The sequence below is a fragment of the Zosterops lateralis genome, assembly GCF_965231275.1.
Source record: "Zosterops lateralis genome assembly, chromosome: 14".
NCBI classification, from domain to species: Eukaryota; Metazoa; Chordata; class Aves; order Passeriformes; family Zosteropidae; genus Zosterops; species Zosterops lateralis.
In genome coordinates, this window is record NC_139774.1 from 9,549,258 (window position 1) to 9,563,195 (window position 13,938).

Below are 13,938 nucleotides of genomic sequence, written 5' to 3' on the forward strand. Positions count from 1 at the left end.
GGACTCCGAAAATTGCACCAGCTCAATCAAATCCAAAGACTATTTCATTATCAAATCTTTCACTGTTGACTAAGAACACCTTAATTCTGGTACTGGCAGTGGTGGGCTTCTTCACCAATGACATTTTTCCTATTGAACCAGGAAGACAACTGACTTCCCTTTCCAAGGGAGGTACCCAAACCCGGCCCACCTCAAATCACCAAAGGAGCATCTTTTGTACAACATGGCATTATAACACTTGTCTTCTTTGGTGAACAAGGAAAGGAACAAATGTGGTGGGTACACAGGTGCTTTTTCTGCAGGAAGGTCTGGATTCCCACCATGTCCTAGCTTGCTCTCAGGTTCAAAGAAGTGGGTGACTCTTCCCATACAAACACTTATGTTCTACAACGCGGTTTGGCAAATTGAACACATTATCATGAAAAACGTAAAGGCTTCGACAACTTCAGTCTGTTATCCAAGGTATAAATTAAATTGGGAAACAGGAGAATGTGAAATTCAGAGACTAAGCTGCTTTTTTTTTATACAGAAAACAATCAAACAAGTCTGCATTTCATATAGAAGGCTGCCTATTAATTTACACAGCTTGCCTGGTGCACATTTCCAGGGACCAGCTTGAGGTATCTCATTAGACCTTCTGAGCTTCCTGACACGACTTGCCAGCTGCCAAAACTTGCAGACATCACTTTGTAGCTGTGAGCAGACCATCACCAAAGGAAGTTTCTTTGGGACACAGTACACTTCAGACATCCAGCTCTTTGCTGGAATCCCACTGAGACCACTGGGGCAGGCCCAGTCTCTCTTTGGTCTACCTCAGCCTCTTAATTATTCCAAGATCTTTTACATCATGATTATTTCTCCTTATGCTGTTAAATAGCCTTATGATTTATTTTCTAAGCATGGATCTTTTGATGCCAGAGCCCAAGAAAGACCAGCTTTGCTGTGACAAGAGGACTCTGTTGGCACTGGCAGGAAAGGCCAAGGGGGCTCACATGCAGAGGGACACATGGCATGGGGGAATAATCTAGGACAACAACAATTCATCTGGGAAATGTTCAAGAGGAACAGCTCTTCTTCTGGAGAAGAGCTCTGGGGGAAAAGCCCAGTGACGGCAGTTTCAGCAGGTGCCTTCAAAAAATGGTTTCTGAAGACAATGTGGAACAGCTGTCCAGCTTTCCTCCATAAAATGAGAAGGAAAAAGAAACTCCTATGTCCTCTTCCCTGGAGGAATGGGAGAATCAGTCACAACACTTGAAGATGTCAGCAGAAAGTGCCTAAAACTTTGGGTCTGGAGCAGTACTTGGAAATGGGGTCACCTTCTTTGGGCTCCTCATCACTGGGGCCCAGATTAAAAACAGAAGAGTGGGTGCTCCCAGAACTGGCCTTAAAATGGGGAAGAAACAGCTGGTGTTGCTTCATCTCAGGACTTCACTGTGAGAAGGCTCACAGTGCCTTTGACCTTCTTTAGGATACATGGAACTGTTTTTGATAAATAATATGGAAAAAATTGATGAGCCTTCACACAAGTATTTGTTTCTGGCTGCATTTAAGGATTCATCCTTTTCATGTTGCCTATTTTAATGCATGTATGTAAAACATGGTTTTTAGACTGATAATATCACGTGTCTCCAGGGAAAATACTCAGACAGACTATTTTTTTATTGCTAATCAATGGTGTGTTCATCTGTCTGCATAATGTAAAATGGGCCATGAATGAATTAAACTGATGACTTCACAACAAGATGTTTATCTGTATGATCCTGCCCTCATGGTGCCCAGGTTCAATCCAGTGCCCTCATGGTGCCCAGGTTCAATCCATTCAGTGCTCTCTGGGTGTATAGCCCTGAGACCCAGGTTGGAGTTTCACCATGATATTTCATGATACTAATCACCCAATTAAACCAATTTCGAGATTGGAGCCCAGGATTTGCCTGGACAAAACTCTCACGTAGCACACACCTTCCAGAAGGAGCTGTCAGGGAGAGCCATGGGAAACTTGGTGTGGAAAGGGAGCAGAGGGCAGAAAGCTATTCTAAATAATATAAATATATATGATATAAACATATAGAACATAAATATGAAATCATGAAGATCAAGTGGGAAGTGAATATAAAGCTTTGGCCACTTGATGGCATCCTCATCCCTGGCAGGCATGTGCTCCTCCCTGGAGCTGCCAAGCAACCCCTCTGTGTCTTATCCACTCAACCCGAGCCCAAGTCTGCTGCCTGACCAGCACACATTCCCTTCCCCATGGGCAGCCCCACACTGGACAGCCTCTAGATATTTTGGGGTGCCCCTGCCCTGCCAAAGGCTGCCCTAGTCTGGCAGCACTGGAGGCAAGCCCTGGACACATTGGTTAATCAGTGCATCATCCCATTAGCATTCACAGACAAACCACAAAAGAGGCAAAGCAACTCTGGGCTAGAGCATGAGAGTTTCAAGGTGCCAGCAGCAGCACAGGCCACTGTGAAGGAGATTCAGCTGCCTCTGGGCCACTGCTGGTGACCACAGACACCTTAGGGTTGGGACAAGCAGCTTTTGAGGCACAACACACTCAGTGATATCCCTCACTGTGACTGATCACACTCCTGGGAAGTGCTAAAGGCCAGGTTGGACAGGGTCCTGGTTTAGTGGAACATGTCCCTGCCCATGGTAAGGGGTTGGAAGGAGATGAGCTTGAAGGTCCTTTCCAACCCAAACCCTTCTATGGCTCTATGATCCCTGCACATGGAGACTGACAGACAGTTTAGTCTTGCTTTTGCAGCAGTGAATGTGTGCATGTGCCTGTGCCTGTGCCTGTGCCTGTGCCTGTGCCTGTGCCTGTGCCTGTGCCTGTGCCTGTGAAAGAGGTTGAGTGGTGCTAGGGTTGTGTGACACCACAGGGGGCCACATCCCAAAGATGAGGGATGAGAATTAAAATTTATAAACACAGAGACTTGACAAGCCTGTGTCTTGTGAATAATCTTCTGTATGATACATCAAATGCATTAATTTTTGGAAATAATATCAGTATCATTATCCATGGATAGAAATTAGGATCTACAAAGAATTTTTCAGGGACCTGGTGATGGGAGTTTAGAACAGCCTTTCCTGGGAGGCGACAGACAGACACACAGCTGATTCAGTGGGATATTGATTACATATATTGGCAGATTTGTCTCTGAATTACAAAAAAGAAAACCCCTGTGTCAACAGAATTCAGAATATGGACCCAGCTCCTTTGTCAGTGCTCTGTCTGTACTGACCTGCCATCAGTGACATGTTCCACACACATGCTGGAGTGGTAGAAGCCATCTTCTTGGTAGGTTGTTCAAGGCATTTACAGAGCCCCTCATTTCTAAAATAAATGCAGTAAATCCTGGAATTGTCAAAAAAATGAGAAGGGAGACCAGAAGAACCAGGAATACATACTTCTATGTGTTTGTTGCCTGGATTATGAAAGCATATTCAGACCTGTCATCCCTCAAATAAGTCTCTAATTGCCCAACTATCATGTCTCTGGTGGCATTCCAGCTCTTACAACAGCCTGTATTACTTAATGAGATTCTGGCTGTTTTTTACACTTTGTAAACTATTTAGTGCTATGAAAGGAAAAAGTGGTAACAGCAGCTTATTTCCTTAATTGAAAAAACCCAATTAAACAGGAACCAATGTCCCAGTTAAAATCTGTTTTCCTAGAAAACAGCCCTGACCTGGATGAAGGTCTTTGGGGCTGAGAAAAGCTTTGTGATATCTATAGTGCACAGAGTGGGAAGAGGCTGGTGCTGCCCAGTAGTTTTAGCATCTGCTGAAAAGTGCCTGTAGAGGTCTTTTCCAACCTAAATTATTATATGATGGCTCTAGGCCAGGCTGAGATTTTCTCACGCCTTGGAGTCCCTGCCTGGTGTTTCCCCACCACAGGGGAAGGCAAGATCACAGTCCACATCTCAGTTTCTCTTTTTCTGACACAGAGGAGTAGCTGACATCTTTGCAAGCATTAAGATATATCTCTTTGGTTTATCTGAAGCTCTTTGTTTTGTCATAGAGGTTGTTTAAGTAGAGATTCTTCTCCAAGGCGTGGCATTCATGTCAGCAAAGAAGGCCAATGTCTCTCTTGTACTTGGGAAGAAAAAAGTAAAGTGTAGAGCCAGAAAAATGATGAGATCCAAGGAGACAAGTGGGGAGAAGTTCAAGTGCTAAATTGAATGTGAACTGCACAAGAACAGCTTCCTCTCTCTGAAGCCATCTTCTTCCTATATATGCTCCTTCAGTAATGCACAGACTGATCACTGCCAGCTTAGGTAAGCAGTATGTAGAGTATCCTTCCAGAGACAGGCTCCAAAAGGAATGAAGCCATGAAGTGAGGGGAAGTTTAAGTAGTCACACTGATTGTCAAGGCAGTTTTCCTAAGCTGTAGATCATGTGATAGTTCCAGAATCAAACACAAGGGGCACAACCAACCTGTTAGGAGCCACTTGTACAGCAGAAGCATATTTTAAAAGGATTTTAGAGGTCCCAGGTGCGGTTTCACTGTAAGATATAAAGAAATACATCAAGAAATCCTTGTTTAGGGAGAATGAAATTCTATGGCTACTGGGCTGTAAAACACCCAGTCTCTGAAAAGAATACTCTTTGACTCATGGAGAAAGCAATGTATAACCTTGAATCACAAGGAGAAAGATCTGGAGAAACCAGAACCTTGCAAATGGGAAAAAATACATTGGGACTGCCCTACCACCAACACCTGCTGCATCAAACTGACACCTGCCTGGCCTCACCTCTGTGAAAGCACCAGGACTTAGCTCATCCTCACGGACTGCTCCATTTTCCCATGTTTCAAAACATTTTAGCACTAATGTAGCCTACTTCACACACAGAATAGAAACACAAGGTCTAGAAATCCTGCCAATTCTCATGGATAAGGGCCAACTTGTTCTTACTTATGCAACCAGGTGGGAACCAATATCCATCCCTGCTTCACTGTTGAATCACTATTGCTGTGTTTCCATCAAGCAGCCTGCAGGTGGATTTTCAATGCTTCCAGCATGAAAATTGAGCTGCGATGTGGGGCTGGCTGGTGAAGAGCTCTAACACAGCCATGGAGTGAATGCCTTGTGCTGTCTGTCTGTCTGTCCTGCATGTTCAGCCTCCCTCTGCACGCTGTGCTGAGTGGGAAATCCAGCAGACAGGGTCATCGCACAGTGGGACAAGCGAGGAAGGGTGAGTGGACTTCTGATGTGAGAGCACTCAATGTTTCTCTTTCCTGGTATGAAAGCAGTCAGGTCACAAAAGAAGACACTGTAAGAAAACACTAGGAAAAATCTTAAGATACAAGAGAACTGGTGATCTCTATGGTCAATTCTTGTTGCCTTCTGCCTGCTTTTAGAGATGGCTGGATGTGGGAAGCATTTTCAATATGCACAACACACAGCATGGCTGGCCTGTTGCTGTCAGGGCTTTTTTCTTTTAGATGTCTTGGCTCTTGCTAAATATCATTGCAACATGGAATGCTTGGCTCAGCCCAGGCCAGCTCTGGTGACTGTGCTATTGGGTGAAACAAGGAGAATTTTCAGCTCTGAAGGTCTCTCTTATGTGCTGTCCCCTCTCACAGCTCCTGAGTGCCGCTAGTGTTTGTTAATAAGCTTAAATGGTTTCAAATGAATTAAAACGCTTCTGGAAGTAATGAGAGGTCCATTACCTACAGAAGCTAATGTGAGTCCTGAGGACATCCTGTGGTCCATCTCTAGGGCACAGCACAGCATGTGGCTCTCACGGAGTGCATTACCCTCTTGGATTGGATTGAATCTGAAATGCTCCCTGATCTGAAATGTTCATCAAGATTTGATGTTTGATGCCTTTCTGTTATAAGTAATCTTGTTATTACTATGCTATGGTTTACCCTTTCACAAAGGGATTAGAATGCCCCTATTTTCCTTGATTTCAACATTAGCATATGTCATCTTTAGCTAAGAGAAAGGGGAAAAAATACTCCAAGCCACCTTATCTCTGGAAAATGAAACTATGAATAGCATCTCTTCATTTGTGGTCTTTGCATCTCTTGTCTTGATCAGTGCACACAGCAAATGTAAAACAAACTGGTTTGTTATCTGGGTGTTTTTCCTCTGCAAGGAATTGTTTTTTTCTACATTAGAAAACCCAAAATGTGTAGAGATTCTTAGAAACTCTACCCTAGGATGCAAATTCTCTCATGAGAACTTATTAACTCTGGAGGTTTATGCAAACCAGGGTAAAATATTGATCTGGAAATTGGATGTTTTGTGCAGCATTTTTGGTCACTCAACCTAGCATCAAAGTAAAGGAATTATAAGAAAATATATATCCCAAAGTATTTACACATAAACCAAAAATGTGCAGGACATTAGAGTCTCCAAAGGAGCCAGAACAAACTGCCTGTAAGAGACCATAGAAATACATTGGAGAGTTTTATATATTCATCTTTTCCAAATAATCTGTTCAGGGTTGGGATCTTAATATCCCATCACTTGGAAGTTGCTGGGCTGCCCTGGTGCTGGCAGTACCTGTGGTGATGGAGCTCTCTGCCCCTCCTTACTCTGTTCCTCCACTGCACCCTGCCCACTGCATCCCTAAACGTGTAGGGAATTGGCAGGACATGGGGATACTCCATCTGCTGCTGTGTGGCTCTGCCCCAGGCTGAACACAGGGAGTTTCCCTGCTCAGGTGTCCTCCCTATGGCAACATAGGGGATGTTTCTATGAGCTACTGTTCCCAGTACCTTTAAGGTTAGTGGGCTTTATTTAATTTTTTTGAGCAATGGATGAAAAGCTTTTATTTCCTCTCTGTAGGCTCGATATTTTCTGAGCTTGAGAAGAACTAGCTCTTCTCAAAGGAAACTTTTCAACACCTTTCTTTTTCCCAAAACAACTTTGTGTAAACAATATTCCTTTCCCATAACAACAGGTGTTGTTTGCTATTTCTGTTACTGAGCCAATGGGAGAGGTGCCAGTCCTATGGACCAGTAATGTGCCTTTTAGTGCAGCATGTTATAAAGGGGCTGAATGAATTGTAAATAAAGCCTTCTGATTTCTACTGCCCTCCGACTGGAGTCAAGCAACTTTATAACTTTATTTCGTGTCCTATTGCAACACCTCTCCACATTTTGGTCTGTGTTACTGAAAAAGAGATCAAAGGAGAAGAGTGGATGATCAGGCTACCTAGGCATGTGGATGTGGACAGAAAATTAACCAGTAAATGACAATCTATTTGTGAAAATATGTTGCTGCAGCTTGTCATCATAATGAATATTTTTAAAGTATCAAAGCTAAATGCTTGAAGGTTCTATTAAAAAATTAGTCTTTTTGCTGGGTGGCATCAGACATTAATTTCTACAGCCTTGAAACAGCTTCTAAGTGCCAGAAAAGAACCTAAACTCTATAAAGGGAGGCTGCAACTGGTGCCACTCTCTCCTGCACCTCATCCACCTCAGCTCTAACCAATATATGGAAAGATCTTTCACTGCCAGTTTGATTTCTGGTGATTTCTCTTTTGCTGTAAATTGAATGCAGCTTCTCTGACGACTCATTTAGCCTGGAGCAACAACAGTGTGAGACAGATCTCACTAAGCAATCAAGTAGAAATGGAAAGATGTAGAGATAGTGCTGGCACTGCTGGCAGAGAGTGACCGTGGGCAAGGAGGAACCAGAGGCGTGGGAGCAGCTTGGAAGCAGCTCTGGAAGCTCTGACATTCTGTGGGAGCAGCTTGGAAGCAGCTTTGGAAGCTCTGACATTCCGATTTGCACTTAGGAACAAAAATACAGACCTTGCCTTTTGGGCTCTAGGCCTGGGAAGAAGTTATCTGATCTGCTCACTGCCCAATGTCAATAATTACACCTCGTGTCTGGAAATGTCCTAATCATGTATCTTGCATACAATTTATGCCAACATTGCCTTAGTTTACAGAGCATGGCAGCTGCACTGAGATGTCATTCCTTAGGTGACAAGGCCCTAGAGACCCTTCTAAGTACATCAGATTCTGTAAAATCCTTGCAAAGACAGCATAGCAGTTGCTGGGAAAAAAGGGATTTTTAATGAACATATTTGCCTTAAAAACAGACACGGTAGAACTTCTGGTTGTCACAAAGAGCCCCTTGCCCTTCTCTTCCATGACTTGTTACCATTTTCTTTGCACAACCTTGGCTAAATCAAATATGCTTTTGAACTCTTTCTTTTAAAGAATGTAAAACCATTTTTTCAACCATCTGAGAAACCAAGTGTCTCACAAGTGTTACACACAATTTGTTTCCCTCAGTGATTCATGCTGTGAACTAATTGTGGCTTTACTGGCTGAACAAACAGAGAGCAGCATGCCTACTGCTTTGCCTGGGCAAAGAGCAGTTTCCTCGAAGGTGATGTACCTTCAGAAGTCTCTTTATTGCTTTTTAGGGAATCATAGGCTCTCAATCACAAATCAATGATTTTATTCCCTCTCTGACTGTTCAGTGCCCTGAAAGATGCCACTGCCCAGCTCATGGATGCCAGCCATCCCCCATCACTACACAGCCTGCTGTCAGCTTTAGCTTACCCAAGGAGGCTCTCTGGTTTTTGCCAGCTGTTTCCTGGGGCCTGTGTGCAAGCTTAATGGGCTCTGTACACCTTCCACATAGAATCACCTAAGATCAAATCTCAGTGAAAAGGCAGGAAGCATCCAAGGCAGGGAGGTCCAGCCCAGAGGAGATGCTGGTGTGCAGGCAGGCAAGCAGGAGCAACAGGCAGGTTCTCCTCTGCTCTTCTTGCTGGCAGCAGAACCACACTCAGCCAGGTAAACCAGGTAAACTCAGCCAGGTTGCTGGCTGGCAAATGCCAGAGAGAAACCAGATAATTGCATCTCAGTGTTTTCTCTTTCCAGGATAGTTTCCAGAGGGATCACACTTATCCTTCAGCCACACTGACCTGAAAAAGTCTCAAGCTTTTGGAGGAGACCTTTAAGGCATAATGGGACTTATGGCACACAGAAAGGATGCTTAGAAATCAACCCTGGGTATTTAAAAGAAATCTGAAGGGCCACCTGCTCTGCCAAGGTGTGCAACTTGCAAAAAGGAAACATCAGTCACCAGAGAGGGCTCCCACCAACATTCAGCTGTATTTGGAGAGGCCACCTGAGAGAATTTCCAAGTTAATACCATTTGTGTTCACTAGGACTAGTTTTGCATCCAGTCTTCTCAGCTCAAAAGACAATGGGTGGGATGCAGACCTGTTTGCACTCTGAGGGCCCCAGGCTCAGCCACACACTGCTGCTTGTGTGCTCAGCAGAGGGGAGATCACGGGCCAGGACTGTGGGATTCCTCTCTGGATGCAGCAGCTGTAATTCAGCGTGAAAACCTGTCCAGGCACTGCTCCACGACTTCATCCATCTGTCTGTGTGTTCCACAGACCCCTGCAGTGTCACCAGCTTTCTCTGAGCAAGAACCTGCTCTGAATCTGGGGAAAAGCCACCTGGCAGCACATCAGTTTACCTTCTGGACCTTTGGCAATGCTGAAACATTATCATCTCCTTGCTTTCATGTAACTATAATTTACATAAGTACAGGAGGCAAACCCCATGTCTGAAAACAAAAAAAAAAAAATCTTTCATAGATTTTTTAACCATTGTTTCCTGCAGGGGTGTGATATCATAATGTTCAAATTAATCACTTCTGAGGAGCATTTGTGAATTTCCGCAGTACTAAAGTCACTGAAGTAGGTGACTCAATTCCACATTTGATTTCTTTAAATTGCTGTCCAAGCTATGGGAAAAAAATAGTGGGCACCTGGTATCAGTTTTATAATTGGGTTTTTCCATATTAGAATGGGAATTTTGTGAAGACTCAATTAAAAGGAGCGTCCTCCTGTTCTTCTGTCACCCATCAGACTGAGTTGACATGAATGCCAGCATGCTGTCATACATACTCTTCTCTTGTCTGCTGCTCTCTGTGCAAGCAGAGTATTGTGGTGAACGGGAAATTATCCGCTATACACAGCACCTGCTTGTAAGTGGCTGTTTAGCACCTTAATTCTGAAAACATGCATGCTTGTGCAGGAGGTGAGAGTAAACACTGACTTCTCACTTGCTCTTCTTCCAGGGTGATAGCTCTCTGAGTTGCCCATGCAAGCAGACAGCTATCAGTGTGAGTACATGGCTTTTGAGAATATGAAACTTAAAATAATCTGTACTTGTACATTGAATGCTGGGTGTTAACACTCACTCTTTTTGTTTTCAGTCATGTTCGTGTCTCCCCATTCCAGAGGTAAGAATATTTCTTTTTAAGCTCTTGTAGATGTTAAAGAAGTTTTGTATTAACTCAGTTTAAGTTTGCTCACTTTTCTCCTTATAACTTTTGCTTTCAGTTATAAGGAAGATTTTAATACACCAATAGCAGCAAAACTGAGCTTGATGAATAGTGGGAGGGAGGGAAGCAGAAGCCTTCCCCCTACAGAGCAATCAGAATCAAGCTCAGATTCAGGCAAAAGTCCTCTGTAGACTTGACTTGCATGTCAAGAGATACAGGCTCTTGCTTTGAAAATCTCTGCAAGGCTTTGTTTTATGGCTGAGTACCTAAATACTAAGTGAACCTGGGCTGGAGATGTCGGGCCTCAGACTTAGCTCTAGTTGTATCCAGCACTATTTCATTGTTTGAAGCCTCCTCAGATGTGGTGAAGCCCCAGCATTAGATTAAACTATGCCTCAAAGACCTAACTTTTATAATTCAAGGTTTTCTGAGAGATGGGACAGTAATTTCTTATGGCATACATGAGATTTCAGTGTTTTACAGTCCCCCCAAAGGTCTTTTACCAGTTTTCAATACATGGCAAAATACATTGCATTTGACTGTGACATGCTGCCACATTTAGGAATACAAATTTTATCTTTCTGTGGATAAACACAAAACGCACTCTAGGTTTTTCTAATGCCTTCTTTGTTGAACAGCCTGGCCATGAACTGGCATGCTTTGTGGATGGAACCAAACACCTGATGGAAAACAGCAAATCTTCCCAGCGAGAAATTACAAGGCTTTACAGAACCTTCCAGAGTCAACTGGATAGAAAGCTCTGTAATGTAAGTCTTACTTTTCCACAGATCTTTTTTTATCTTTTAAAAAATAAGGGATTTTAAAAATAATTTAAACATTTGTAGATAAATTTGTTATATTTGTAAATAGATTTGTTTTATTAACTTCAGATGTGTTTAAAATACTCATATTATGCAGGAGGAATACAAAACTGCATCATGTGTGAGGCAATGAAAAGCTTTTTAAGTTGGCAGAGGAAGAAGGGGGATGGGCTCTGCCCCACTGTGCCTTGCTCTTCTCCAAACTCTTTGAACGTAGATCCCTGTGAGAGGAGCTTTATTTAAACTGCTTTTCTATTCATCTTTCTCAAAATATGTTTTGACATTAAATAATAATGACCTAACACTGAGGAATGGATGTGCAGGAGTTGCATGGCTGGAGCCAGGTGGGCAGAGCTTTCTCCTCTGCAGCTTTAATTCCACCTAAGCAGTAGTGTCTTCACTGACTCCTGGCTCTGACCTGCAGAATGCTGCAACTCGTGATGATGCTCAGGAAGGCTCTTGGGTCCTCCCTCAGGTGCCTTTTCTGAGGCAGTGAAACATCCTTTATTTACATATTAAGCAAAGCTCTTGTGAGATTTAATCAGACACAGAAGGTGCTGACAATGCTGTCTCCAGCCCCTTTAGGCTGCCTTCAGACCTGCAAGGGTAATAGTTAGGGTGGCCTTGGGACGCTGACCCCTTGCCCCAATCTTGCCCAGCTCCTCATGGTATCTGCACTGTTTTCTGGGTTGAAACAGCCTAGTTTAAATGACTGCAGCTATAACTGAATATATAGAATTATATGACAATTCACCTACCACCTTCTTAGCTACCATGAGAAGCCACTCTTACACTCACTGCTCAAGGAACAATTCTCTAGGAAATTATTTTTTTAATCCTTGCATAGCTCCAAATAATGTATATTTTCACTGGTTTATCTATATTTTTTATTTTATTATAATCTTTGCTAACCCAATCTTTGCTCTTTCTTTCACAGAAACTGCCACATAGTGATCAATGTCAGTACAAGACCAAGGGAAATGTGGAGGAATTTCTGAAAAAAATCCAGACAACCTATCAAGAAATCAAAAAATTCAATCCTTAAATTTTTTTAAATGATTTTTAAAAATTCAAAGTCTTTGAAAAGAACAGGGAACAGAAAATTTATTTATTGTATTTATTGTCCACCTGGAATATAAAAGGTAGAAATAACCACTATAAACCAATAAAATTATAATTTACCTGACCACAAAATGTATTTGAGTCTTCTTTTATGTTCTGTATTTGGAGAAAGGTTTGAACATCCTGTTATCATATCAGTAGGTGTCAAAATGCTTCTGCAAAGCTCCGGTCCAACAATTCCACTAATATGAGATGCTCCAGAAAAATTCACACTCTGTCCACTGTATAGCACAAGAAATATTTCTGGACTTGAGCTGCAAACAAACAAACAAAAAAATCTGTGTTTTCTTTCTGCATCACTTATTTTTTGACAATACCTACACACCATGAACAAGTCACTTAGCTTCTTCCTTGCAAGGCTGCAGGTTTTCCTGCCTTTAACCACTCTTTTTTTCTTCTAAATATTCAGTAGTAGACAACTCATTAACATCTTAACTTACAAAAACAAGACCACACCCAGCATTAATTACAAGCTCTTAATGAGGTTGTGCATTTGGAATGTGTTGTGGACAACTGTTTCTCTCTCAGTATTTAATGCTGGTGTTTTTTCTATAGTGCCATGAGTTCAGAAATGTTTCTCTATCACTTCTCTACTCAGCTCAACACAAGAGTCAAAAATTGAGCTTTGTTGGAAAAAGAAACCAACCAGTGTGTAAGTGAAGATGCTTATCTCAGCCACCTATTCCAGCCTTACCAACATCTTACGTAGATCTCTCTACAGTAGGGAAAACCCCAAATCCTAGATTTCATCTCTGTTGTGGCTCAGAGAGGAACAAAGGCATTGTAATAGGGTCTTTGAGATGGAATATCTTAAATGTCTTGAAGGACTCATATCCTCACCACCTCCAACAGAGTGGGGTGGATTTTTCAGAAACTCCAGAAAGACACACGAATCATATAATTCACTTTCTTTATTTTATTGATGGGATGGACATGTTTCTGGGATCAAAAGCATGATGGAAATTCTCATCTACACTGTTGTTCTTCAGCTTCCCATTTGTATGGGCTTGGGAAAAAGACAGAACTAGGTGATAAAAAATGCATCTGATACAACTATATAAAAGGAGTTAAATTTATGTAATATATCAGAAGCATGTTTTCATTTGTTTCTGCCACCTGTTTAAAATATGACAAAGAAATAACAAATATTAAAATGGAAAAGACTATTATCTGTTAACACCTACAAAGATGAAACCAAGAAATAAAACAATTTCATCTTACTCATATTTTTATATCTTCCTACATTTTCTATACCACTCAGCTCAGACACCTCTCCCATAAATAACCATTTGGATTTTGCATTCTAGTGCAAAGAAAAATCATCCAGATCTCTGACGAATCAGCACAATGCTTATGTATGCTCCTGGCCCTAAGCAGAAGTAAAAGGTTCATTAAGATCCATATGGAATCTATGATGCTAGATCTCAAAATTCTAAGTATCATCTCCACCAAACTGAGATTCAGTCTTGTTAATATTTCCCAAGTGCAAATCCAAGCTATTCCAGTCTTCCTGTGATGTTGTTTTGTGTGTGCAGTTCACCAGCACTGTTTCTAGACATATTACGTGGCAACAGGAAAATATAAAATAAGTTGATTCATTTTTATAGACAAGCAAAAGACTTCCCAAGTCATAGGACTGCAGACAGCAAGGAAAAATAAAATTGTCTAGTACTTTTTATTCCCAAAATTACTTAATTAAATTTATGAAATAC

The 13,938-nt window shown here is 42.0% G+C and overlaps 1 protein-coding gene across 1 annotated transcript; it reads left to right on the forward strand.

Moving 5' to 3' along the window:
- Positions 1-9,875: 9,875 nt before the first annotated feature.
- On the forward strand, positions 9,876-12,149 carry LOC310915000 (uncharacterized protein; the record flags this gene model as incomplete). Its single annotated transcript, XM_083871517.1, has 5 exons — positions 9,876-9,983; positions 10,077-10,121; positions 10,215-10,241; positions 10,922-11,050; positions 12,042-12,149. The coding sequence occupies 5 exons, from the start codon at positions 9,876-9,878 to the stop codon at positions 12,147-12,149; spliced, it is 417 nt and encodes a 138-aa protein (XP_083727643.1).
- Between the last annotated feature and the right edge of the window lie 1,789 nt (positions 12,150-13,938).